The following is a 23,856-nucleotide window of genomic DNA, read 5'->3' as shown; positions in this document are numbered from 1 at the left end:
TTGAGGAACAAACCCATTCAATTTTTGACGATCACTTTGCAGTCGTTCGTTGTCTTTACTTTTAATTAAATTAACTAATTGTTGGGATTATTAAAAAATAATTTTTTGGTATAGTAGTTATATCAGAAGGAATCGAGTCATTCCTATAAAGATGTTTAAAAGTACAGTTTCTTGGAGTTTTGCAATCGCTGCTGTTATTTTGCTGAATGACGGCTTGATTGGAACTTCGCATTCCTTCAACTTTGATGCGGTATGCAGAATTGTAGTTTATCATATTTTCATAATACATAAGAGAAATTGTAAGTAAATTCAAATAAATTTACTTCTTTCCAGTCGAATCATACCAACAATTGGGCAGTTCTTGTGGATACGTCGAGGTTCTGGTTCAATTATCGTCATGTAGCTAATGTGTTATCAATTTATCGAAGTGTCAAGAGGCTTGGGATTCCAGATAGTCAAATTATTCTGATGGTTGCTGATGACATGGCATGCAATCCGAGAAATCCAACTCCAGCTACAGTTTTTAATAATGCAAATCAAAATATTGATGTTTACGGGGATGATGTCGAGGTAGATTACAGGTAAACGCGAAATTAACTATGAATTAGGGTAATAAAATGTTTAATTAATTATGCTATCATAAGTAAATAATAATGCATTTTCAGAGGATATGAAGTTACAGTAGAAAACTTTGTTCGTCTTCTAACCGGAAGAGTTGCTCCAGATACGCCGAGGTCTAAAAGACTGTTATCAGATGAACGTAGCAATATTCTTATTTACATGACAGGACATGGTGGAGACGGGTTTTTAAAGTTTCAAGATTCCGAAGAAATTACGAATGTCGAGTTGGCTGACGCATTTGAGCAAATGTGGCAAAAGAAAAAGTACTCAAACTATTCTTAACCATATTTAAATTAAAAAAAAACATTTTCTAAATGTTATATTGTATTAGGTACAACGAAATATTTTTTATGGTGGACACATGTCAAGCTGCTTCCATGTACGACAAGTTTTACTCTCCCAATATTCTAGCTGTAGCAAGTAGCCTGGTTGGCGAAGATTCTCTTTCGGTTAGTAATTAATATCGACGAAATGACTGAATGTTGGTATGATGGGGTTAGTAAACTTTCGAGAGTTCTAACTTAATATGTTTATAGCACCATGTAGACTCGAGCATTGGTGTGTACATTATAGACCGGTACACTTATTATGCCTTAGAATTTCTGGAGAAAGTTCAGCCCGATAGTGACAAGACCATGGGACAATTTGTAAGGGGATAAAAAATATTAATTAACGAGCCAGTTAAATAAAATGTCTACATTGTGGCGTTCTTTGTATTATACAGTTGGGAGTATGTCCTAAATGGGCTTGCATTTCTACTGTTGGCGTTCGAAAGGATTTATTTGGTCGTGACCCAGCTCAAGTCAGAATCACAGATTTCTTTGGTTCAGTTAGAAAAATCAGAACCACTAAACATGTGTTCAATATAACCAATCTTTCCTTGTAACCAAATGTTTTACATTTTTGACATTTTGCCATTTTATGTTGTTACACGTCGTGATCTCATTCAAGTCAAACTAAATTATTGTAAAAAACTGTAATTCCATATATAAAGATAAGTTACTTGATGATATCAAAGTTGTTTTATTTTAACGTAAGTTGCAAACAAGTATATATCTACAACTAAAAAAATTATATATGATCATAAATCAACAAAAAAAATTAGTCAGCCCGTTTCGCAGACCATTCGACGTTAAGAATTAGATGATCGTAACCGTAACCATTCAACGCCACTAGTGCCCTCGCAGCACTTTCTCGGGATTGAAATGTGACAAAGGCAAATCCTTTACAAACACCGGTGGCTCTACAATAATAAATTGTTTAATGTACCAATGTTCATCAAGTGAAGGCTAAACAAATAAGGATGGTACCTGTCTTTTGCAAGGAAAATTCTTTCGATTTTTCCAAAGGGGACGCAAAGTTCTTGCATATCCGTTTCCGACATGGACTCTGGGAGATTCGATACCCGAATGGTGGCATCATCTTTGCGGTTGGCTTGACTCATCATTGTTTCACCACGACGATTTCCACCTCTCATGGCAGGAGGGACGAAAATACCAGGTTTCGATTCGGAATCCTACACGAAATGTATGACACGTAAAATAATTATCTTGGGTGCATCATTTTTATTCATATACTCGCACAACTTACCTTCTTGCCATCCATCAATGAATCGTCCATAATTCGAGATGGGGCATTGTCCAATGGGGGAAGACCCACATCTTTGTAGGGGCACTTGGCACTGAAATGGTTATCTTGACAGAATCTGCACCTAACACCTTTCCCTTGAAGTTTTGCGGCCTCCAGTGGGTTAGTCTCGTCCACATTCTGCTCAACTCCGTTCTTGTCGGTGCTGAGGAACTGCATTTGGATGTCATCGCCCACCACCGTCGTGTACCCGTTGGGACCTGGGGGATCCTTCTTCGATTGACCAAACTTTGGCCACTTCTTTCGCTCCACGACACCTTTACTAACTGCAGAAAGAAAGAAAGAAGAAACAAATCATTAAAGTATAATACCCTTATTTGTTAGTTTTGCTTTCTTTTTGTAATTATTCTTATAAATAAATAAACACTCTACCCAATTGTTTTTCTAGTCGAAAAGTTCTAAAGATTTTTGATTTTTTCCCAGAATCCGGGTCAATCTTGATTTCTGTAACAATTCTTTCATCTTCTTTGGGAACACCGATAGGCTGCTTCTTCTCCTTAACTTCGACCGTGGCCGTGGTGGGGGTGAACTCGTCGTCATCAATTTCATCGGCCCATCGGCTTGACGATTTTAGACCGTCCATGTTGAAGTATTTCTTTTCTTGCACTGCTTACTGAATTAAAGTTCACTGCTTCCTCCAATTATTAGCGTATTAGAAAGGTTGACACAGAAGTGTTGAACAGTTGACTAATAATTGAACTTGAACCGTTAATTAGTCAAACAATTATTGTGAAGCGGACAGGGTTTATGTGACAAATTTGAATACTTTCTTAAAGTTTTACGCAAAATGACATATGTAAGAGTGAAAGCGAGTGTTAAAATAGTGCCACGATGTGCCGGTCATTGGTTTAGTAGCAGATTTCAGTTACAGATGGCCACCACTGCTCCACCGGAAACTCGCCGTCAGCCAAAATGAGACGTTGAACTTGGATGAAGATTAGATGAGGCAGAGTGAGACTTGGTTGGCGTATGTATGGATATTCAGGATCTAGAGCAGGGCAAAGGGATACGGATAATTAATTTAAATGGTCCGAAATTTCATGGTGCATTAAAGTTTCCATTTTCTAAAATAAAGTTGCATTTCACGAGAAATAAATGATCTCATGATTTCCTAACAAAAGACATGACTAACTTGGAGCTGAATTTTGTAATGACAAAAAAGGAACGGGAAGATATAAACTGCCCGATTTAGTGCCTCATTGAAAGTCACTCAAGCTTTTTCCACACTTTCCAGAGAGAAATGTGAGATTTGGAGGATTGAAATGAAAATATTGCCATATTAAAGCTTAACCAGGATGGATTTTGGAGTGCTGGAGGAAAAGTAAACGGTTGGCAATGAAGCGTATCTTTGACAGGTCGTTATGAGTTCATGGATAATTGGAGCCCAATATCCTGTGGTCGCTGACAACTTTGTAGCTCGTGTTAAAATATGAACTAAAAGGGTCATTTAAACTCACACACATATTGCGTTGGGATGGGAAAGACACCCTTCGTTTCTAAATATTTCTCAACAAATCTCATGCAACTATTAGGGCATGGTCGTGTTTTCAAAGGTCCCCCCTCACAATGGTTTGAAATTTTTTTTAAGTATTGTGCAGTTTGATTAGAATTGGTCGTGCCTTTATGAAAATGTGATTATCATTCGTAAGACTCAGAATTTGCTAATAATATCAAATAATATCAGTCTTTTTGCATTACCTATGATCCTAGTTTGAGGTCGTAATATTGAATAAAATGCTGCAGGGAAATTTGATACTTTCCTTTTGGAGTGAGACCACAAATTCTGGGAATCTTATTTTGTCCCGTTTCTCAAAATATGTTTAGGGACATTTTTTAGGAACTCTTTGTAGAGAATTTATACCCTGACGACGATGAAATCATTAATCTGTCTGAGAGTCAAAATTACAAGTGGGAGACGCCACAAAGGGACATCCTTTCTCTTGTTGTACACCAATTTCTACCAAAATAGAGCTGGACCACCAGCATTGGATGACTTGGATCCTCAGGAACAAATGATTAGGTAGTAAGTAATACTCTTCTTGTGCCAGCAATGCGTTTCTCATTATTCAATGAATTAACATTAGCAATTTACGCTCAATTGACATTTGTGAAGATTTCTCATGTATGGGTATATACTCAAGACTTGCATAAGATTTGGAATGAGGAGCATACGTACATATCTTACGATCGGGTGGAACTTAATTTTCACCCCAAGTACGTATTTTGCATTTCTCTCTCTCGGTTTTATGGAGAGAGACGAGGAGGCAGGAGGAGGTAGAAGAGGGTGAAAATGGATGAGATGCTGGTGATGGCGAAGGAAGGAAGATGCTAAAAATGGATCAAGGCGGAGATCCAAGATCTTTGGAGGATGGTCCACCCAGTCCTTGTGTAAACATTTCGTCAAAGGCGGAGAAGGCCGGAAAAGTTTTATTGGACGAGTATTCCTTCTTCCGAACCTTTATTTCTCCTCTCGGCGTTTTCTTCCCTGGCGTCATGAGGAAAATGAAAATGAACAAACGCCAAGTGTCAATACCGATTATGATGAGAGCTCAATCATTCAGTGGAAGCCTGCTACTTTGCTACATATTTTACTCCCATGCATTTTTTTCATTCTGACGCAACTGCACATCAACATAAAGATAATCCTCCCCATTGAACGGTGACACTAAACACGATCATAATAATACTTCTAATAATAATTGGTTTTTGTGCAATAATAATTGATTTGTGCGTGCAAATGCACCCACGCAAACACGAAATAGTTTTCGAATCTACCCCTATCGAAAGGAAGTATTAAGTATTAGGTGAGTTACACAGCCAATTTTTTTCTTCTAAATATGATGCTATAGAATTCAATATCTAGTTGTGATGTTGAATTGGGTTTGATTGATTGTAATCGATACATATTTGGATACTACCTACTGAAACATAGGAGTAGTAATATAATATTCATGCAATATTTAAGCAGCATACACATAGTCTGAAAAAAACACTACGATTTAATTTTGTGAAATTTTTACAGTTTTGGCCGAAATTCAATTGGGTGAGCAAATAGATCCTTATGATCGTCATTGCTCACAATTGATATTTGCTCAATATTTAGAAAAAGCGGATTATTATAAAGATTACATTTTGTTATTATTTAGGACGTTAAAAAATCTGACAGACCATCTCCGCAAAAACCAAAGTAGATAAGCCAGGAATATATATTTGTCCATTATCACACCATTTGGTCGATTGTAATCTGCAGTTGGAGCCAAGTGTTGAAATATATTTTTTTTAAGTGAGATTCTTTTTGAACTAAACTTTTCTCTCAGTCAATGAACAATGTCGGATCTCGTGAAGAATGAGGCACTAATTTTAATAGGGCAATAAATCGGATCTTCCTTTCCTCCAACAAACCATATCCGACTTTGTCTAAGCAAGCGGGATCAACGTCCCGATAAGCCCATCACACAAACAATTCAACATTTCTTTGTCTTTCCAGAACAAGTGTGAGACTTTTTTTGTGAGATTACTCCAAGATGCCGAGACGAAAGAAGGGTTCAGGAAAATCAGGATCTGGTGTTTCCATATCCATAAACAAGGGCAAACCTCAACAACGGAATGCTGCAAATGCCCGAGAAAGAGCAAGAATGAGAGTCTTGAGCAGGTGAGACATTTAAATTATCGGGCTGCGATTTTCTCTAGATTTTTTTCACAAGTTTCACATTTCGTCACTTTATCCATTTTTCTAAATCCTAATTTTCAACGACTTTATCATTAAACAACTCAAGAGCAGTCTCGATCTCGATTATGGTCTAATGCACGGTGCCACTATTATTTTCAGAGCATTTTGTCGACTAAAAACAACCCTGCCCTGGGTCCCAGCGGACACAAAGCTGAGCAAATTGGACACTTTGCGACTTGCAGCGTCTTACATTGCCCATCTCAAGAAGGAGTTGACTGATGACAGCATTCTGTCCCCCGATGAGAATCTATCACATCCAGAAATGACTTTGGTAAGAATCTTTAACCAGACGCACTTCAAACTCAGCACGTATTGTTAACATTACTTCGTTTGTTGAAACAATGAATTCCGTGGCTTGAGCCAAGAAACTACCAAAACACAAGCTTTTTAGGAAATGGAAATTGATCCTTTTACCCACGCATCCCGTTTAAACTTTGATTTTGACGTGTTGTTTATTTAAGTAATATAAGTGGATGTATTTTATTACGTTCTCCAAAGTAAACCAATTGGAGGAAACTGTCCAAAAGACAGCAAAAACACGCCAGTGAATGAATTGGGCTAAACTTAGGAGTCCTGAGTTGACATACCCACCTTTATTATTTTGGGATATCATTTATTAGTTTATTGACTATTAAAAAATAGTTTGTGTGCCAATTTTACGACATAGACCAATAGCATAATATTATGTTTCAGTAAAGCTTGACATTTGACCACATTCTGATCTCATTTTGAGCTGGTCGCAATGTGCCCCTGAGAGCGTCACTGCTTTACAAATCTAGTGTAATAAGACTATCTGTATACTATGTTGATCGGACATTTCTTGGTGAACTCTGACACAATATGAACATACTTATATGTTCGAATCAGGGTACGATTCAGATTAGAAAGTGTAACGAAGATGTACTTTGGAAGTGTCAAAAAAGTATCCCCGTTTTTGTTCACATGTTGAATTATCTTGTTGAAAATCGACAGTGTCGCAGAAGATCAAAGGAGTTAGTTCCTCCCGTCTGTTCTTCAAAAGACAACAAGTTGGGGCTTTTTACATGCAGAGAGTTGAATAGTTTAAAGGCAATACATCTCGTTAAATGAAGCAGGTTGCATATTCATTATGTAACGTTGTGTATATTCAAATTTAGAATTATCTGTGGTTCGAAATAAGGGTTTTCCACTTTCATTGAACCCGATCTGATGATTTGATTAGTCAAAATAATCTCTCTCCTCTCTTCTGTTGGGCTGAACAAATAAACTTTGGGTGCCGTTGAGTTTTATTGCTTTCTCCAAGTCGAGACATCTGTAATCTCACGTCGAATAATCTAAACAAGTCGGGAAGAAAAATGTATCTCACATTTTCAGAGCTTGTAAATATACATACGTATGTTTTTATCAGAGACGTTATATCAGAAATATTACCCCAATTTCGTTTGTACCAAAAACATTCATAAATTTATATTTATGGATTGCTTAAACTTCAAGTCGAATTAATTTTTCACCATTGTTTTTGAAACTTTAGACGTGGCCATTTGGTTTTAATCGGCCAGCTCTTCTGAGAGGAGGAGGGAACGGAAGTTCGTCTCTAGGAGGCGAGGGAAGTGAAATGGATGAGGAGGACGAGGAGGAAGAAGGAAATAGTTCGGGAGGCTGTTGGGAGGAATCTCATCACCCGAACGGCGAGAAGGACTGCATCCACCTGGACAACCCCAACCAGCCAACAAGCTCTGATTTATTGGAAAAACACATCCACGAGATGCAACTCCACCAGCATGAATCCAACAACTACAATAAATGTCACCCCATCATCATCTCGAACCCAAATTCCGCGGACTCATGCAACAATTTGGCCTACAATTTCCACCAGGTCCAACGTCAACAACCCCACACACACTCCTCCGGGATGTCATACTTTCAAAATGATGTCATCATGTCCTTGAGTTGAACAACGTCTGTTTCAAAGGCTAGTCTCATTTTCCCCAATATTTTGCAAAGTATGTAATTCTACCACGTTTGCAAGATTTATACTCGTCCTCAGTATTTTCGTTATTATTACTTATTGTATACGATAATAAGATGTATGTTCATGCACAGTTTCACACATTGCATGAATCATTGCATGAACAAACCCAAAGAACAAGAAAAAGTGTCGCTTTTTCATTACCACCAAAATCAATGTCATATTATAATCATACCCCGGACAAATATTTTTTTATCCTACCCTACTCGTGTTGAGCTCAACATGAGTAGGGTAGGATAAAAAAATATTTTTCCGGGGTATGATTATAATCTCTTCTACTGTATGTGTTTAATTCGTGGATGCATGTTCATGGATCAGATTCTTATATATGATGAATCGCAGTATTCGTAGTGTTATTAGTCAGCAGTTTTCTGGACAACCTCCCAAAAAAACTGAAACAATTTGGGTGTTCCTATTTTTCCATTTGAAAGTGTTGATTTTAAGGAAAAACTTAATTAGTTGTAAATAGTAATTGACAAGTTAAGTGACGTATGAATATACGCGCGAGGTTTCTGATCGTCAGTGGTGTTCGTTTCGTTCTTCCTTCGCACTAATGCGTTCACTCCAGGGATCTCGAACCTTGGACGTTGGAATACATCTACTTGGATGGATGGATTCTTTAGAAATTCTGAAAATAACTCCACTTTTGAGATTCCACTCTGCTCTCGTCCAAATCTATGACTTCCCACTTCATCTTTGAATAAACTTTTCATAAAACTCATGCATAAGTCTTCCCTTTCTCTCCAGATTTTTTCTCCATTTCATTCGGGCAAATGTATATGAAATTGAAATACCGCATTTCCTCTTGTTTCCACAAAACTTTTAATTAGTTCTCTGTGCCAGGAGGAAGTATTATATAAGTAACCATTCAATTTATTGTTATGAATTTCACAAAATGGTCCAAATCATGGATTGTTCCCGGTGAGGTGGTGAAACCTTGTCAGTGCGAACTACTACTTTATGTAGGTTCGTTGTATCATAATAATTCATTGTAATTTTTATGTAAAAAACAAATGGTAATTAAAGAAATTGGAAGCTGGAAAACTGTTTTTTTGTTCTAAATTGAACAAGCACGCTGTTACGACTTGATTAAATGATTCATGCATGACACAGCCCTTCATTTTGGCGACACCATTCCGGTTGCAACTGATCAGCATCCAGTCCACGGTCAACTAAACGCTGTCGATTGGCCACCATGCGAATCTCGGCGGCTGACCAGTCGGTGGTGGGGTTTGACCACAATCGCTCTCCCAAGGCTGCAGCTCGTGGCCAAATTTTGCTCTCGATGGACGAACCATCAGCCTTATATTCAAAATTAAGGATTTATTTACGCAGTTGACAGTTGATGTCTACATAGATTAATAATTCGATTAATGACACACCTGTTCGGTCCACATTGCGACCTCTCCGCCCAAAATTAGTCCTTGTTTCATGGCCTGATTTGCATCTGCTTGACTTGTCGCATTTGCGTAAATGTCAATTGGACTGTTACCATAAACCTGTTACTCGAATAAAGGAAAATTACTTTTTAGAAATTATCTTTTAGGCTGATAGGTGGAGGTTTAGGCTAAAAATTTAATCAAGGCAAGGTAATTATAATCACTTTCACTACGGCTAATAGAGTGAGAGTTTGGCATTCTCGTATTCACCAAAAATGTCCACTTAAAATACACAAGAAAGTAATATCTCTATGTCACAAACCTGTTGCCACCCTTTGTACGGAGAGCACCAATTATTGGGACCGCCCCCAACCCAGCCTCCGTACCCACAGTCGAAATACCAGGCGTCATAGTTTGAAAAGATGACTCGATACCCTTCATTGATCAAGTATGGAATTATTGGATCACGTCCTTCGCTCCAGATTTGTATAATGTAGTCCTTCTTGTCAAGATACTGTTTGATATGCTCCTTCGTCGTCAAGTCCGACGTCCACATTATGGCCGTCATATTTGCATCCTTGGAACGGGCCTTGAGCAGTTTCAATGCTGAAAATTGCAAATGCAAACTAGGTCATGACATTTTTCTTTGCAATGATTATCCACTCGACAACATCCATTCACAATTCAATGTATGTATGTATGCATGCATATCAAAAATCTACCTCTGATCTGAAATTGCCCCCATAACTCGACAAAGCTCTCCTGCGACAAGTCTTTCCCATGATTAGTCAAATATTGTGTGATCGTAGATGAACTGTTCCAGCATTTGACGTTCACTTCGTCGCCACCCATGTGGAACACGTCGTTGTCAAACACGTCCAACATGTCCTTGTAAACTTCACCTGAGAATACATTTGTCAGCGTGATGTGAAGATTGTGGGCAGAACATCAATAAATTATCATACATAAATAATCAAGTAAAATGTAGTCGTTTCTCACTCAATATTTTGTACATTTCCTCATTTACTGGGTTCAGTTGGCCACACGGTGGTTCCACGCAGTATTCTGTCCAAGGTTCCTGATTGATGCAAACTGCGAGCTCACCTTTTCCAGCCGACGGCCCGAACTGCCAACCGTTTCCTGTAGTGAAAATGATAAAATATCGAAATCCTGTGATGATAAGTTAATTTTGCAACCACGATTCATACCAACGTGAGCCGGGGCATCAAATTCAGCGACAATTTTCACCCCTCGAATAGTCGCATAATCGATGAGTCCAGCGATATCTTCAATCGTGTAAATTTGTTTTGGAGAGTACGCTCCGTATTTTGTTAACTAAATTACGCCCAAAAATGTTATCCACGAGTTCAAACATTTAATCTTTGGCTTCAATTAGCATTACAAATGAAAGTTGAACCACTGACCTGCGGGACACTTTTTGAGTAGAGGGGAAAGGAATGAGTGTCCGTGATGTCTGAAATTCAGTATTTTTATGCAATTAAAGTAACTTTTGTTTTAACTGCATTGAATTCAGATTGTGTGATTTATAAAAGTTACAATAAATAAATAAAAGTTTACTTACGCCAGTGAAACATGTTCAACTTTGAGTACGACATTCCGTCAATAAGTCTGCGAAGCTTTGGCACGGGGATGAAATTTCGAGAGGTGTCAAGGAGAATTCCTCTGTACCGGAAAATCGGCTTGTCCTGAATAAGAGCCCGATCCACAATCTGCCATAAAAAAATATCTCTTATTTAGTTCAATTCAATTTAGTGCATGGTTCAGTTCGATAATTAGACTGCAAAATAATTATAAGGGAAAAACGAGAATTATTTAGGGATTAACCTGGAGACAATTTTTGGAGTCATCATAAGCGATTAACTGACTCAAAGTTTCCAACGCGTGTCGAGCCCCAAAATATGTATTTGCTTGAATGGTAACAATTACAGTTGCCTGAAATATGCATTGAGTGTTATGCACTGATACTTATCAAAAATTAAACAACTATACAGATCGTACCCCATCTTCTTGCTGCTGAACCGAAAGCAAATAACCCTCATCCGTGTTCAACGTCAACTTATCGAAGGGGTGAGCGATGGCAATGCTGACTTTGACAATGTTCTTAGAAAGACGGTCGTATTCAGTACTGTTTTCTGGAAATGGGTCCTCTCCATCTTCAGCGTAACGGGAAACACTCTGAAAGTAAAAGTGTCGCCCACACTCTGATTTACATACGCATGATAATTTGAGAACGGATTGTGCACTCTAGAAGATCACTACCTGCAACATGTAAGACTTGAAAATATCAACGGATGCATTTAGTAATCTCTTTGTCCGTGGCGATGGTCCTTCAAGCTTCTCGAACTTGACATTGTTCGGATAAAATGGTACGAAACCTGCTCCAATTTCAGTCTAAATGGGCACAATTATTATTTAAATCGAGGCCAACAATGAGATACTTGAGTAAATGCAAACCTTGATAGTTGGCTTTGGCAATAAAGACCCATATTCACCACAATTCAGTTTGCAGACATTCAAGGGATGACCAGTCTCCGTTGGAGGGACTTGAGTCGAATCAAGTTTTGTGCATTTTCGTTCCCTGCAAACCCAAGTCCAAGGACTCTTCTGAAAGTGGCTGCAAATCAATTATCATATCACCCGTACATTATTGAGTAAATTAATAACGGCATTTCGTGTTTTATATGATAATAAATTTCTAGTGCATACCTCGGAGGAAGCTTTGACGCAACTTGTTGACAAATGGTGAAACTTATGAACACGGACAAAAGTTTCACGAGAAACATCATAATCCTCTCGTTGTTTATGGGTCTGTGTTTATTGTCGTCAGTCTCAAAGCTCTCTGGTGGTGTCAAAGTGACATTGAACGTGCACTGGTAAATAAATAAAAATCGAGTCTGGATCAAACCCGTGCGACTAATAAGTCCGTGAGTGCAGTGAGACTGCTGCTGGTGGAATGAATTTATTTTATTTCATCCCATCTCCATCCTATCTAAAATAATCTATTCTCATGTGTCTGTGTCTCTCTGTGTAAATATCCTGTATGGAAAAAGTGATGGTACTTTTCTTAATTGGCACATAAACCACCCACGCCATGCACTGACGAGAGCTCTCTGCAGCCAAAGGAACCAACGACATGTGACACATTTCAATTGAGCATGAGTGTTATTGTTGTGCTTCATCAACTGATCTAGTTATGAACCTTGGGACTCGACATCCATATAAATACAAATCTAATATGGTCTCACATTTACCGTTAGCATTCAATTTGTCCCTTTTGAACCCAGTAATCATAACGCTTTCATTTCAGCTAGTTTATCCAACTGCTTCAGTGGTGAGTAGAAGAGAGTGAAGATGTGACATGCATAAATTACTGTATCACGGTTGACGGTGCTGATGGTTGCCCTTGAGAGGTTTCCTATCCTTAAAGTCTGACAATTTCTCGTCCAAGTTAGACATTCATAAAATATAAATAAACTCTCTACCCGAGACATGGCTTCTAAGCACTTAAGGTGTCTCGGTCAAGAAGTGTCCTTTCCTAATGTGAAATATGTCTTTTTAGTGGTAGATGAATGGAAATAGTACTCGTGTAGAGAGTCGCACTGATAAATGGCAAATCTATTTACTATTTTATTCAAACAATTTTAATGGCTAATTGTCAATGCAAAACTAACTAGTTTTTCCTGACTTTATTTCCACACACTCTACTTTGTCTCTGATTTGGCAAGTAAAAACGGTGTGCGTACAGTATCCATATCTAACAGGCTTGGCTTTATGTAGGCGTCAAAACCATCAAAGTTTACATATTGCACAAATATAAATATGTTCGACAACCTCGTCTCATTTTGTTTTCCAAAATATGTAGCAATCATGAAAAAGCTGAATTGTTTATTAATCTAAAGTGCTAATTTCCGGCATGTGATTCAGCATATTCAACTAATTATCGGAGCTGGGTGGTGGTGTGCATCTATTAAGAAACAACAACCCGAGTCCTCTCTCCACCCGTCTTCCTACATGAAGACGAGGTTTGAAATGAATCCTTACAAAGTTTTTTAAAGTGGTGAAATACGACGGCGATGGCCAGGGTGAGATGCGGGCAATTTGCAATTAGTGGATTGCCTTGAATACTCCGAACGAGCCGAGGGTCACTGTCCGCATCATCATATTTTAAACATACCATCCATCGTTTTATATTTTAACCATCGTCCTCCTTCGCAGGGTGAACAAGCTCCATTCTCCCTTCTTCAACAAACCAGATTCTCAGCCTGAACGGAATACCACCGACCCACGGACAGACCACTTTCCTTTTCTCGCTCGCTTACGACTTTCGCTGCCTCTGACGAAGAAACAATGTCATCCACCCGATCACTGGATGAGCAGTTGAATTACGAACACCAGCCACCCACTCCTAATTCCGGCATATCCAGGCTGAAATGCAAATCCCGTATTTCGAGTCTTACCTTGACAGTCGCTTGACGAAGCAGTTCAGACTTTAGTTTATTTCTAAACACTAATTAGCTTGAAATTTGATGAAAAAATATGGAGCCCGACGATGGAAACGTTCCACTGCTGATGAAACTCGTATGTGCACATGTATGCAGTGCAGTGATGATAGTGCTGATGATTACTTACTTCCACAAACAAGGAGCACCTTAGGTCGATGGCCAAAAGCCAGTGTGGTATGAAGTTGATATGACGTTGATACGATCTCAGCTTTTCTTTATTTTGCGTAATAATGGTGAGCCAGTCGAGTTTCTTGGAGGAGGATGAGCAGCCATTGTTGCGTTGTTGTACATGTATAATTCAGTTTTGCAGATAAAACAGATTTGTCTTGTAACCTCTGCTGCACGGCACTCGATCTGCTCCACGCTCATTTTTACGTGACTCCTCGACATCGTTCTTCTTTTATGCGATAATTTGAAATCAGCAACCATTTCACGCCAGACTCGCAGTTGTCTGCTAATTCATCAATCATACTTATCTCCATTTCCCTGGCTTTTGTGGTCTGGTCGGATATTACACAAATAAAAAAAAATGTACAAATGTTTGGGTGTAAATCTCTCGTATGCCACGCGTTCTTAAAATTTTGTACGATTTCATGTCTTTTAAGAGGAAATGAGTCGGTCTGATTATTCAATATTTCTCGACAATTGACTAACCTGGTGACAAGCAATTTTGGACAACATCAAAATTTACCTGCACTAATTCTCCATTAGTTCAACTTTGTATGCAGCCATTGCGATGAGTGGAGAAACATGCATGCATATTTTCGCATAATGATAACTGAAGGAGTCAGGGAATGGATGGATGTTAATTCCCATAAAAACAGGATAATAAATATGATGAAAATGAAACTGAAAGTACGTTGCACACACATTTTGAACCTGAAATGCGATGCATTATGCTATTATCAAGCAACAACTTGTACTCACACTCTCATACACGCTTAGCTAAACTTTACCCGCAGCGGTACTAGACCGCATCAACACAATTTTGGCCAATTCACAAATTCGGTTGAATCGAGAATTTATCCAATTAAAATGGGAAGAGGCGCTGCCATGTATCTCCAAGCAGCACAAGTTGCGTGGACGCGGTCGAGTCTACGACGGTCCGGTCTTATTCGATGGTGAGAAGGTATCGACGGAGTGTGGGCTTGTTTTTTAGAATGGAACAAGAATTCTAGACGAGGAGTGCGGTTGACTCGCAGGTTGAATCGCCTTGGCTGGACGGAGTGGTGGCAGTGTCAGGGATCCTCTTGTCCGAAGTGCATGACCTGATCTTCACTCTGCGAAACCTGTTCTCTCCATTCTTCCTCCCTTGCTTCGGTCGCTCCCTCGCCAAAGCTACTCAGTTTCGTGCTTGGTGTCCAAGCCAGAACGTAGTTGGCCAGTCCCATCAATCACACAATTCTTAGTGCACAGACACTTATTCGGTGTTTCAAATTCCAAAATGGATAAGTTCAAGTTCATGATATTGGTGGCCACCGTCGCTGCGTTCGCCTTAGTTTACTTTCCAACGGAATCAGAGGGACAGTCTTATTTCCGGTGAGTTTTTTCTTTTACAAATGCGAGACATGGAGTATTATCACAACCTTTGTTTCCACTAGGATGCCCTCGCCATGGACCTATGTTTGTAAAAACGGTACCTGCACTAAAAAATTACGCTCAGATTCAACAGTAATTCAGTCCTTGGACACATGTCGCCTTCGTTGTGGACGCTTCCGAGCTATTTGGCCAAGACCAACAGGTACTTATAATACATAATTTGTATTAAAATCCAAGTGCATAGGCAAAAACAATTGTTATAAAAATTATCCCATTTTCAAACCTTTTACCGACTGAGCAAATGAATTTCCAAAAGTTTACAAGTTCGTGAATGTGCAGTTTCATGACAAAGTTGTTTAATCGTTGCAACTCATGAATCTGGAAGTCAATGACTCTCTCAAAATACCGGTTTTTCCAGCATCTACAAATCTTGTAGATAATCCACGTATCTTTCTTTACATACGTGGAATACAAAGTCACAGCCTATTTAAAAAACAAGATTCTGTTTATATTCTAATGAATCGCTTGCAAAATCCTCTCACTTCGAAGCTCAAAACAGATTAGTCTATTAATCTCAAACTAATCTGAATTAATCTGATTCGTTTAAGGGGATGTCGAGCTCAGTCGAGTTGTCGTGCCCTTCAAGCCTCAAAATCTTCGGATCCTTCCTGTGACTGCGCCCACGGATAGAATCCGAGAGTTGCTCAACAGGGTCGTTACCGATTTCCAGAAAAATGTGCTACGAATGCACCCGAACCATGAAGAAGGTGGCCCAAATCCATTCGATAAGCAGTACGATAATGTCATTGAAGGGACCGTGGTCCAAGTTCAGGTATGCTTGATACATAATAACGTGATAACTGATGAGCTCTTTTAGTGGGGCAATGAGAGACTAAACCTCTTTTGGCTGCGCAGGTCGTTGTCGACGACCCAGAAGAACGATTGACCCTGGAAACCTCGGAGGGTTATCGAATTGACATTGAGACTCAAGGAAATGTTGTGACTGCCGAGGTTCGAGGTGACACCTTTTTCGGAGCTCGTCATGGTCTTGGTAAGACTTGACATAAGATGATTATCATAGTTAACTAGAATTAGAATGACAAATTTCAAAAAACTGAAATAAAATTGCCTTTCTTCTCAGAAACTCTCAGCCAACTTATCGCATTTGACGAACAGCGAGACACTGTGCAGATCATTTCCGCCGGTGCTGTCATTGATCGTCCACTCTTTGCTTATCGAGGTCTCATGTTGGACACGTCCAGGAATTTTATTTCCATGAAAGCCATGAAAAAACTTGTGGATGGGATGGCTTACAACAAGCTGAATACTCTTCACTGGCGTAAGTAAACTTTTATTTTATTTTTTTTAGCTTCTATAAGTCCGACATCTGATTCAACGGAGATAAAACTAAAATTACTGCACTTGCATTAAAATGTCATTGTATTGAATTTTAGACATCACGGACTCGCACTCTTTCCCCTTCTACTCTCAACGTGTCCCACAATTGACCTTATACGGAGCCTACACCCCTGAAAAGATCTACTTCCCAGAGGATATCAAGGACTTTGTAGAATATTCCCGTGTTAGGTGAGTTATTAAATACTATTTTATTGTCAAAATCTCCATAAAATTACGAGTGGTAACAACTTTGCCCGTTTTCATGATAGGGGAGTTCGCGTCATCCCAGAACTGGATGCTCCATCACATATCAGTGGAGGATGGCAAGGTTTGGAGAGAAGCAATGCAGTACAACCAGGTAATTAGTCATATAAATCATAATTAGCAATTACTTCATGCGTGCGTGGATTGCAGGTCCAAATACGATCCAACCAGCCCCCGTTTCGGTGACCAGCGGAGGTCCAATGGCCGTTTGTGTCAACGCTGAACCATGGAACCAGTTCTGCTCGGAACCACCCTGCGGACAACTTAACCCAGGTTTGTTACTGTCACACATTGTTTTCGAATGAGTAATCAATTTAATAGCGAGTCTGATCATATGGTAATTTTTTATTCTTCCAGTGAATGAACAGACCTATCTCGTTCTTGGAAAATTATACCGAGATCTCCTCGGGGTTTTTGATACCGACGCTTTCCGTGAGTTTTTTCAACCTCAAACTTATCATAATTTAATAAATAAATTATAATTTTTCGTCTCTTATTTTGCCTATGTGCAGACATGGGAGGTGACGATGTCAACTTCAACTGCTGGAACTCCAGTAAGGAAATCACCGACTTTTTATCCGCTCAACGAAGAAACCGAACCGAGCGAGAATTCCTCCAGTTGTGGGCAACGTTCCAGAGGCGAGCTTATGTTGAGCTGGTCAGAGCTGCTCGTGGCACAGAGTTGACGCCAATCGTCTGGGCGTCCAACTTAATGGTCCAAGAGAATATTGAAAACATTCTCGATCCTGAGCGATACATTATTCAATTCAGAAATAGTGGTCGTGACCGTTCTCTGGTAAGTAGTTTTAACCATTGCTTGACGAAGTGACGCCTCATTATTTAAAAAATGATAAATTTCAGGCCGCCATGTTGGACAAAGGCTACAGAATCGTCTTCTCTAATAGGGATGCTTGGCAGTTTGATTGTGGTTTTGGCGATTGGGTAAGCTTTATTTAGTTTTGAACACTCCTTTTCTTGGTGTATTTTTTGACATTTTCTATTTTCTATTATGTACAGATGGGCGAAGGGCGAGGCTCCTGTGGAGGATACAAAACTTGGCAACGCGTCTACGACAACAACCCACTCCGAGTTATCGCTCAATTAAACACGACGGTTTGTTACTTTTATCTTTATTTTAATTTCTGAGGTTTGCATGAATAACTCGAAAAGAAATATATGTTACTCATCAGAAGGGCATTTTTTCTGTTTTTGTTTAAGAAGTACTCAACATTGTTAATAATTTCCAAAAGTTTTCTTTTTCTATTTCATCATATGAATCAAAAAATTTGCCTACATATGACCGCAAGGGTCCTTGAAGTTTTCGGTTGTAACTGAGAGTCATAAATAGCCTGCCTTTGCTAATAAAAAATTGAATCTACAGGAAGAAATTGACCTACAACCAGGCCAAATAATTGGAGGTGAAGCATCTCTCTGGACAGGTAATGAAATGACGCTGAAAATATTATAAAAACAGCTCAATTTCGTCCAAAACCAAAAGTTTTGTCCAAAAACAAAACCTAAAGTTTTGTTTTCCTGGTCGTATAGAACAAGTGGACGAGATGGGTCTGGAGGCCAAGGTGTGGCCTCGAGGTGCTGCACTGGCAGAGAGGCTCTGGGCAAACCCGTTCTCATCTTGGCGAGACGCCGCCGACCGTCTTATCCACCACCGGGAAAGAATGGTCAAGCGAAACATCAACGCTGACCGTCTGCAACCCGAATGTAAATAATAATAATAATTCAGATATTATTTAATAGCTCAAAATTTGAAAAAAATAATAATTTCATTTTAATAGTCATCAATTACTTATATTTTTATGTCTTTTGTTTCAGGGTGCTTGCAAAACCAGGGCCGTTGCTCAACAAACTAGGACGTTGATCAGCCAATTCTAAATGCTCTTCCATACACCGTCTTTTTTACTATTTAGCGACAACACAAATAATTATGAGGGGTCGTAGTGTAGTTTAAGATTTAATTAAAGAAAATGCTCAGATGGACACTTTTGCCATTTTATGACGACACTTTTTCTGACTTTCATGACCGACAGATAGATGAATGAGCGAATGGTGCAAATGATGTGTTTTTGATTATTGCATAATAAAATAGTTATAAAACACCAGCTTTAATTTCACAAAGTTGTACTCAAATAACATATGTAATTTGTATCAGTTCTCAAGTTTAAAACTCTGAATAAACGACGACATTGATTCCCTAATTAATTCAAGTATTTTAATTTCATTTTGTTTAATTTATTTATGTATATTTATAATTTGACACGAAAAGGCAAGATAAATACTCGTATATTACACGGGTGCAAAAATAATTTACATAAAATGGGTTTTAACAAATGAGCATGATTTTGATTTATTACAAATCAACTAATCGCTTTCAATGCATACAATGTCGTTGTCGCTGTCCTCTTCTCCATCATTCTCAAAATCGTCATCGGGTCTTTCGTCCTCGTCGTCATCCTCATCATCGTCGACATTTTCATACTCGCTCTCATCGTCATCCTCTTCATGACCCACTTCCTCTTCTTCGTCGACCTCCTCTCCGTCGTCGTCATCATCATCATCAGCCACTTCACTTTCTTGGTCACTTTGTCCATCTACTTGCACTTCCACAATTTTCCCACCATGATGAGGTTGATTCGGATTAATGGTGAGTGTTTCACCTGAATCAGCAGCACTGCTTTGCTGGCTACCTGGGAGTTGACTAGCATCGGATGGCTGAAGTTGTCCTTGAGAAAATGCAATTGTGACTGTCGCAAGGAAGGCAGGGATGGAACCTTCTCGAAGTAGAAAACGGTCAATATCGTCTCTAAAATGGTCCAGAACAGGGGTTTCTAACAACATCATGTCGCTATTTTCTGCTTCCTTTTATATAATAAATAAATAGAAGTCATTTACTCCTGCTCGTTATATTATTATTAAATGCTTTTTAAAATGAACTTCTTACTTGAAATACTAATTCGTCCTCTTGACCCGTGCCATAAACACTTTGCAATCTAAACTGTGATTGCGGTTCACGAACAAGGATAACGTGGAATCCGAACAATTTGCTAAGTGCTGTCTGAAGCTGTTGTGTTTCATAGTCATAAGCTTCTGATAGAATTTGGTTTTTTCTCTCCAACGTTCGAATTTGCTCTTCCATAACTAATCATACAGGATCAAAATTTGTTATTTCATAAGACATACGCAAGATATTTTTCAGTACAAAACAAGCATTACTTTTGTTCCCTTGTGCAACGACAGTATCATTGTGACCAATCATCGACTGGTTTTCTAACTGCATTATTCTGGTTTTGAGTTTGTCATTTTCACTGCAAAGCTCTTGCACCCTGGAGGAATTAAATACGTATATATAAATTATATTATGTAATGTATATAGATGTACGGCTTAACTTTGTCTTGATACGTTTAAATAACAAAACAAAACTCACGTAATCTATCGACTTTTCTTAATTTTAGTTAGATAACATGCATCTAAACTAACCTGGCTTCCATGGACAAAGCAGAAGGGTTATTTCCAAATGCAACTATTTTTATTCCGGTCGTATTTCCGTCCCCACCGAAAGTCGTGTTACCAAAGCTAGAAGCATCGTGGGAGTAAGCTTTTCCCTTTTCCAATCTAATCCAAATTGTAAAATGTTTATCAAAAACTGTTGTAACACTGATATTTGTTTATCCAAAAGTTATCTTACTCTGATCGAAGCTCTGAAATTAACGCAATCCGCTTGTCACACTCGAAACATTTTGTCTTGGCGGTGGCCGGATCTTCATTGATGACTTGTTCATATTCAACAACTAGGTTTTCTAATTGGTGAACACGTTCCTTTAAAGCAGTGGAGATAATTCCTTCTAGCTCTTGCTCATATGATTCTTTAAGTGATTTTAACCCATCACGGTCCTAGTAAAATAAAATTGTAAAAATCAAGATAGATACACATACGAACGTAAAAATCAATAATCCGGAAATTAATTAATTTGCAAACTAACCTTGGTCACCAGTGTGAGCTTACGAGTAAGTTGCTTAACTTCAGAACCAAGTTTTGCACATTCGTTCTTCATTTCATTTTCACTTCGCCTTGCATTATTGGTATCAGACTGCAGACGACTGATGTCTCGATTTAGGTTATCAATCCTGGATAAATAAATTTCATAAGAACAATGAGTAATAACAATAACAATGCGTAATAATTTCATAATAACAATGCGTACTACATATGTATATATTGTTATTACACAAAATATTAGTAGTAAATTATTGTAAAAGTTTGCAAAATCTAACGTTTTTCTTCTCAAAACGCAGAGTGAAATAACTTTGTTCATATTCGGTTGCATAAACCTCCACTTCTACTCTATAGAAAGTGAAGGGGAACACTGCCGGTTTCTAATGTATATTTTAAATATCTACAGAAAAATAAATATATAGGCAAATAAAATTTTACAGCTAACCTGCAACTTAACGTTGTGTTTTCGTGCCGCATTTGAACCAATTGGGTCTGCATTTGGCTTAGAAAGACAGTAAAGCTGTGTGGGCTCGTCAACTGAGAATCCATTCCAATGGCGACTGCAAGCCATTGTTTGAGTTTTTCTTTCATGCTGTCCCTTTCCACTTCAATTTCTGCTTTGGACTTTGCCACGTTCCGCAGATATCGTACTTCCGTCTCCAGAGAAGACACTTGTTCTTCCAGAAGCATTTCTTTGTTCATGGACCCTTTCAAGTATCCATTTTCTTCAGTTAATTTGGCTAATAATTTGGACATTTTCACATTGTCGCACTGCTCTTTAACGAAAAGATTTTCATATTTCTTAACATCTTCTTGCAGAGAATGCAGTTTGGCATCTGTAGAATCTAGTTCGCTTAGCTTTTCAGTTCGTTCGTTACATTTGAAGATTTTACTTTGTGACTCTTTGATTTCTTCCATATACTTGGCCAACTGAGTTTCTTTTAATGCAAGTTGATCTTTCAATATCTGACATTCCATGGTCCATTTTTCCGAACCTTGCTCAGACTCTTGAAGGGTAATCGTCATTTTTCTCATTGAATCAGACTGATTCATTTTCTCCTGATATTGCAATGTTTGTATCGTTAAATGAACAGGATAGTTAATATATTGACATATTAAGACAAACAAAAACACGTACCTCGTCGTGTTGTCGCCTCAGTTCAATATTTTCGCAACTCAGTTGTGAAACTTTGCTTTCCATGGCCAATATTTTTTCCGTGTGCTGTGCAGATTGTCGCCGCAACTCGCCTATTAATTCATCCACTTTCTTTGTTTTTAAATCGTTGTCTTTTTGTAACATCTCTGCCTAAAAAATCAAATAGCAAAAATATTGATTGTACTTGATTTTCACACTGCGTACAAAAATTGTCATCTCATAATTTTTATGCGTGGGTAAGGATGTGCATTATGTTTACTTTTTCTACAGCGTCGCGACATTTAATTCTGTTTTCGCTCATGGATCTTTCATAGTTAAGTTGTTTCTCATAACTCTCTGTCCGCAAGTCCATTTTCTGGTGCTCCAATTTGGCCGTCGTTGCTCTTGCCTCCACCAATTCTCCGTTCGTCTGTCGAAGAAGCTTTTGAAGCTCACCTATGTAAAATTTGTAAGTTTTGATAGTCTAATGTGTGGTAATTAATCTGTGGAAAAAATTCTTACAAATTTTTTTAATGTAATCTTCATCCTCTTCCTTATCTTCAAACGAGTACCTCTTCCTTTTCGTTGTGGAGGAAGAGGAGGAAGAAGTTATATTGTCGTTCCTAATATTTGCGAGGGAAAACCCCGATGAGGTGGGCCTTGTGTTAGTTGTGATGGGAAGTAAATGTCGATGATGGTCTCTGGAAGGTGGTGGTGGAGGAGGAGATGAAAATGGGAGGACGGTCTGGTCGTGCGGCTGAAGGAAAGTTTCATCGTCGAAGCGAAGTTGTTGTCGAATGTTTACCGTACTTAGTGGAGAATCTGGGGATCCTCCCGATGATGGGGAGCCGAACATTAAATCTCGCTCTCGTTGGGCCTGACGACGCTCTAAAAATTATACATCAATTTTAAATACTACACTTCTTCTACAACGTGTTTATGATGTAAATGTATAAACAAACATACCCAATGTCGCCAAATACTTGGTAATCGGGGTTTCCTTATCCATGATCAATGTTTACATATAACACAGTATATACAATTCATTAGTCCCTCTATCCACCTACTCGATTATGTCAAAAACAATTGTTGAATTTGCAAGTTTCACTTTCACTCAATATTCAATATTGAATTACTAATAGTAATGCTCAATGTGTCCGCGAATACCAGTCCCGTGGAAGAGTATGCTCTAATTAAACATGTCACATAACTCGTAAATAAATCAAATTAAATTGGCGTCGTAAATTTCTGGAAATCTTTTGATTTTGAGGACCTTGAAGCGAAAAGAGAGGCAGAGAAAGCATAATACATTCCCACCTCGCAGCTGGGGCAACAGGAGATCTCGCCACATCTTCTCATGCCAAAAGTTAAAGTGAGACAAATATGCATTTGCTTTTATTTTTTACTATGTATTATATAGAGTTATGTAGAGTTAGTGTGAATGAATGGATGTGGCGGATGAATTTTAATTCTGTATGAATTAAGGACAAAAGAACTACTTAAATAAATATCCCCAAATGTATTTCCCTTTTTATGCACATAATCCCTCTTCTAGATACGTAGGTACTATTGTCATCACGAGTATCGCGCGTGATAAAGGTA

The 23,856-nt window shown here is 38.5% G+C and overlaps 6 protein-coding genes across 7 annotated transcripts; 3 read left to right on the top strand and 3 right to left on the bottom strand.

The window, feature by feature from the left end:
• Positions 1–5: 5 nt before the first annotated feature.
• Positions 6–1,633, top strand: LOC110858457 (putative GPI-anchor transamidase). Its single transcript, XM_035847993.1, has 6 exons — positions 6–250; positions 334–581; positions 666–884; positions 953–1,070; positions 1,158–1,268; positions 1,346–1,633. Exons 1-6 carry the CDS (start codon positions 152–154, stop codon positions 1,505–1,507), a joined length of 957 nt encoding a protein of 318 aa, XP_035703886.1. The 5' UTR covers positions 6–151; the 3' UTR covers positions 1,508–1,633.
• Positions 1,611–3,104, bottom strand: LOC110858467 (eukaryotic translation initiation factor 3 subunit G). Its single transcript, XM_022107260.2, has 4 exons — positions 2,641–3,104; positions 2,212–2,534; positions 1,932–2,137; positions 1,611–1,864 (listed from the first exon to the last, which is right to left on the bottom strand). Exons 1-4 carry the CDS (start codon positions 2,849–2,851, stop codon positions 1,723–1,725), a joined length of 882 nt encoding a protein of 293 aa, XP_021962952.1. The 5' UTR covers positions 2,852–3,104; the 3' UTR covers positions 1,611–1,722.
• Positions 3,105–4,590: 1,486 nt separating this feature from the next.
• Positions 4,591–9,053, top strand: LOC118433863 (transcription factor 23-like). Its single transcript, XM_035846265.1, has 4 exons — positions 4,591–5,072; positions 5,756–5,920; positions 6,098–6,269; positions 7,509–9,053. Exons 2-4 carry the CDS (start codon positions 5,793–5,795, stop codon positions 7,929–7,931), a joined length of 723 nt encoding a protein of 240 aa, XP_035702158.1. The 5' UTR covers positions 4,591–5,072; positions 5,756–5,792; the 3' UTR covers positions 7,932–9,053.
• LOC110849162 (chitooligosaccharidolytic beta-N-acetylglucosaminidase) lies at positions 8,859–14,193 on the bottom strand. 2 transcript variants are annotated; one of them, XM_035846252.1, is made up of 14 exons: positions 14,036–14,193; positions 12,113–12,276; positions 11,861–12,020; positions 11,666–11,797; positions 11,405–11,581; positions 11,231–11,338; positions 10,968–11,115; positions 10,810–10,859; positions 10,594–10,720; positions 10,385–10,525; positions 10,108–10,287; positions 9,708–9,991; positions 9,389–9,505; positions 8,859–9,308 (listed from the first exon to the last, which is right to left on the bottom strand). In XM_035846252.1, the coding sequence occupies exons 2-14, from the start codon at positions 12,190–12,192 to the stop codon at positions 9,105–9,107; spliced, it is 1,908 nt and encodes a 635-aa protein (XP_035702145.1). In that variant the 5' UTR covers positions 12,193–12,276; positions 14,036–14,193; the 3' UTR covers positions 8,859–9,104. The 2 variants fall into 2 exon arrangements, with proteins under 2 accessions (XP_035702145.1, XP_021952233.1); XM_022096541.2 differs by lacking the exon at positions 14,036–14,193 and adding an exon at positions 13,864–13,985.
• A 936-nt stretch (positions 14,194–15,129) lies between these two features.
• On the top strand, positions 15,130–19,322 carry LOC110851326 (chitooligosaccharidolytic beta-N-acetylglucosaminidase). Its single transcript, XM_022099067.2, has 15 exons — positions 15,130–15,447; positions 15,510–15,649; positions 16,056–16,279; positions 16,363–16,498; positions 16,589–16,786; positions 16,902–17,034; positions 17,115–17,203; positions 17,260–17,382; positions 17,467–17,541; positions 17,622–17,905; positions 17,971–18,051; positions 18,127–18,222; positions 18,491–18,548; positions 18,655–18,828; positions 18,940–19,322. Exons 1-15 carry the CDS (start codon positions 15,353–15,355, stop codon positions 18,975–18,977), a joined length of 1,944 nt encoding a protein of 647 aa, XP_021954759.1. The 5' UTR covers positions 15,130–15,352; the 3' UTR covers positions 18,978–19,322.
• On the bottom strand, positions 19,211–23,570 carry LOC110851311 (nucleoprotein TPR). The gene is made up of 11 exons (XM_022099047.2): positions 23,221–23,570; positions 22,777–23,142; positions 22,535–22,710; positions 22,258–22,425; positions 21,565–22,178; positions 21,106–21,250; positions 20,811–21,016; positions 20,603–20,737; positions 20,338–20,447; positions 20,066–20,262; positions 19,211–19,983 (listed from the first exon to the last, which is right to left on the bottom strand). Exons 1-11 carry the CDS (start codon positions 23,261–23,263, stop codon positions 19,486–19,488), a joined length of 2,658 nt encoding a protein of 885 aa, XP_021954739.1. The 5' UTR covers positions 23,264–23,570; the 3' UTR covers positions 19,211–19,485.
• Positions 23,571–23,856: the final 286 nt, after the last annotated feature.

This window comes from Folsomia candida, unplaced genomic scaffold, assembly GCF_002217175.1.
Source record: "Folsomia candida strain VU population unplaced genomic scaffold, ASM221717v1 Fcan01_Sc001, whole genome shotgun sequence".
Classification (NCBI taxonomy): Eukaryota; Metazoa; Arthropoda; class Collembola; order Entomobryomorpha; family Isotomidae; genus Folsomia; species Folsomia candida.
Note: the sequence above shows the minus strand (reverse complement) of the source record. Positions and strands in the feature narration are given on the sequence as shown.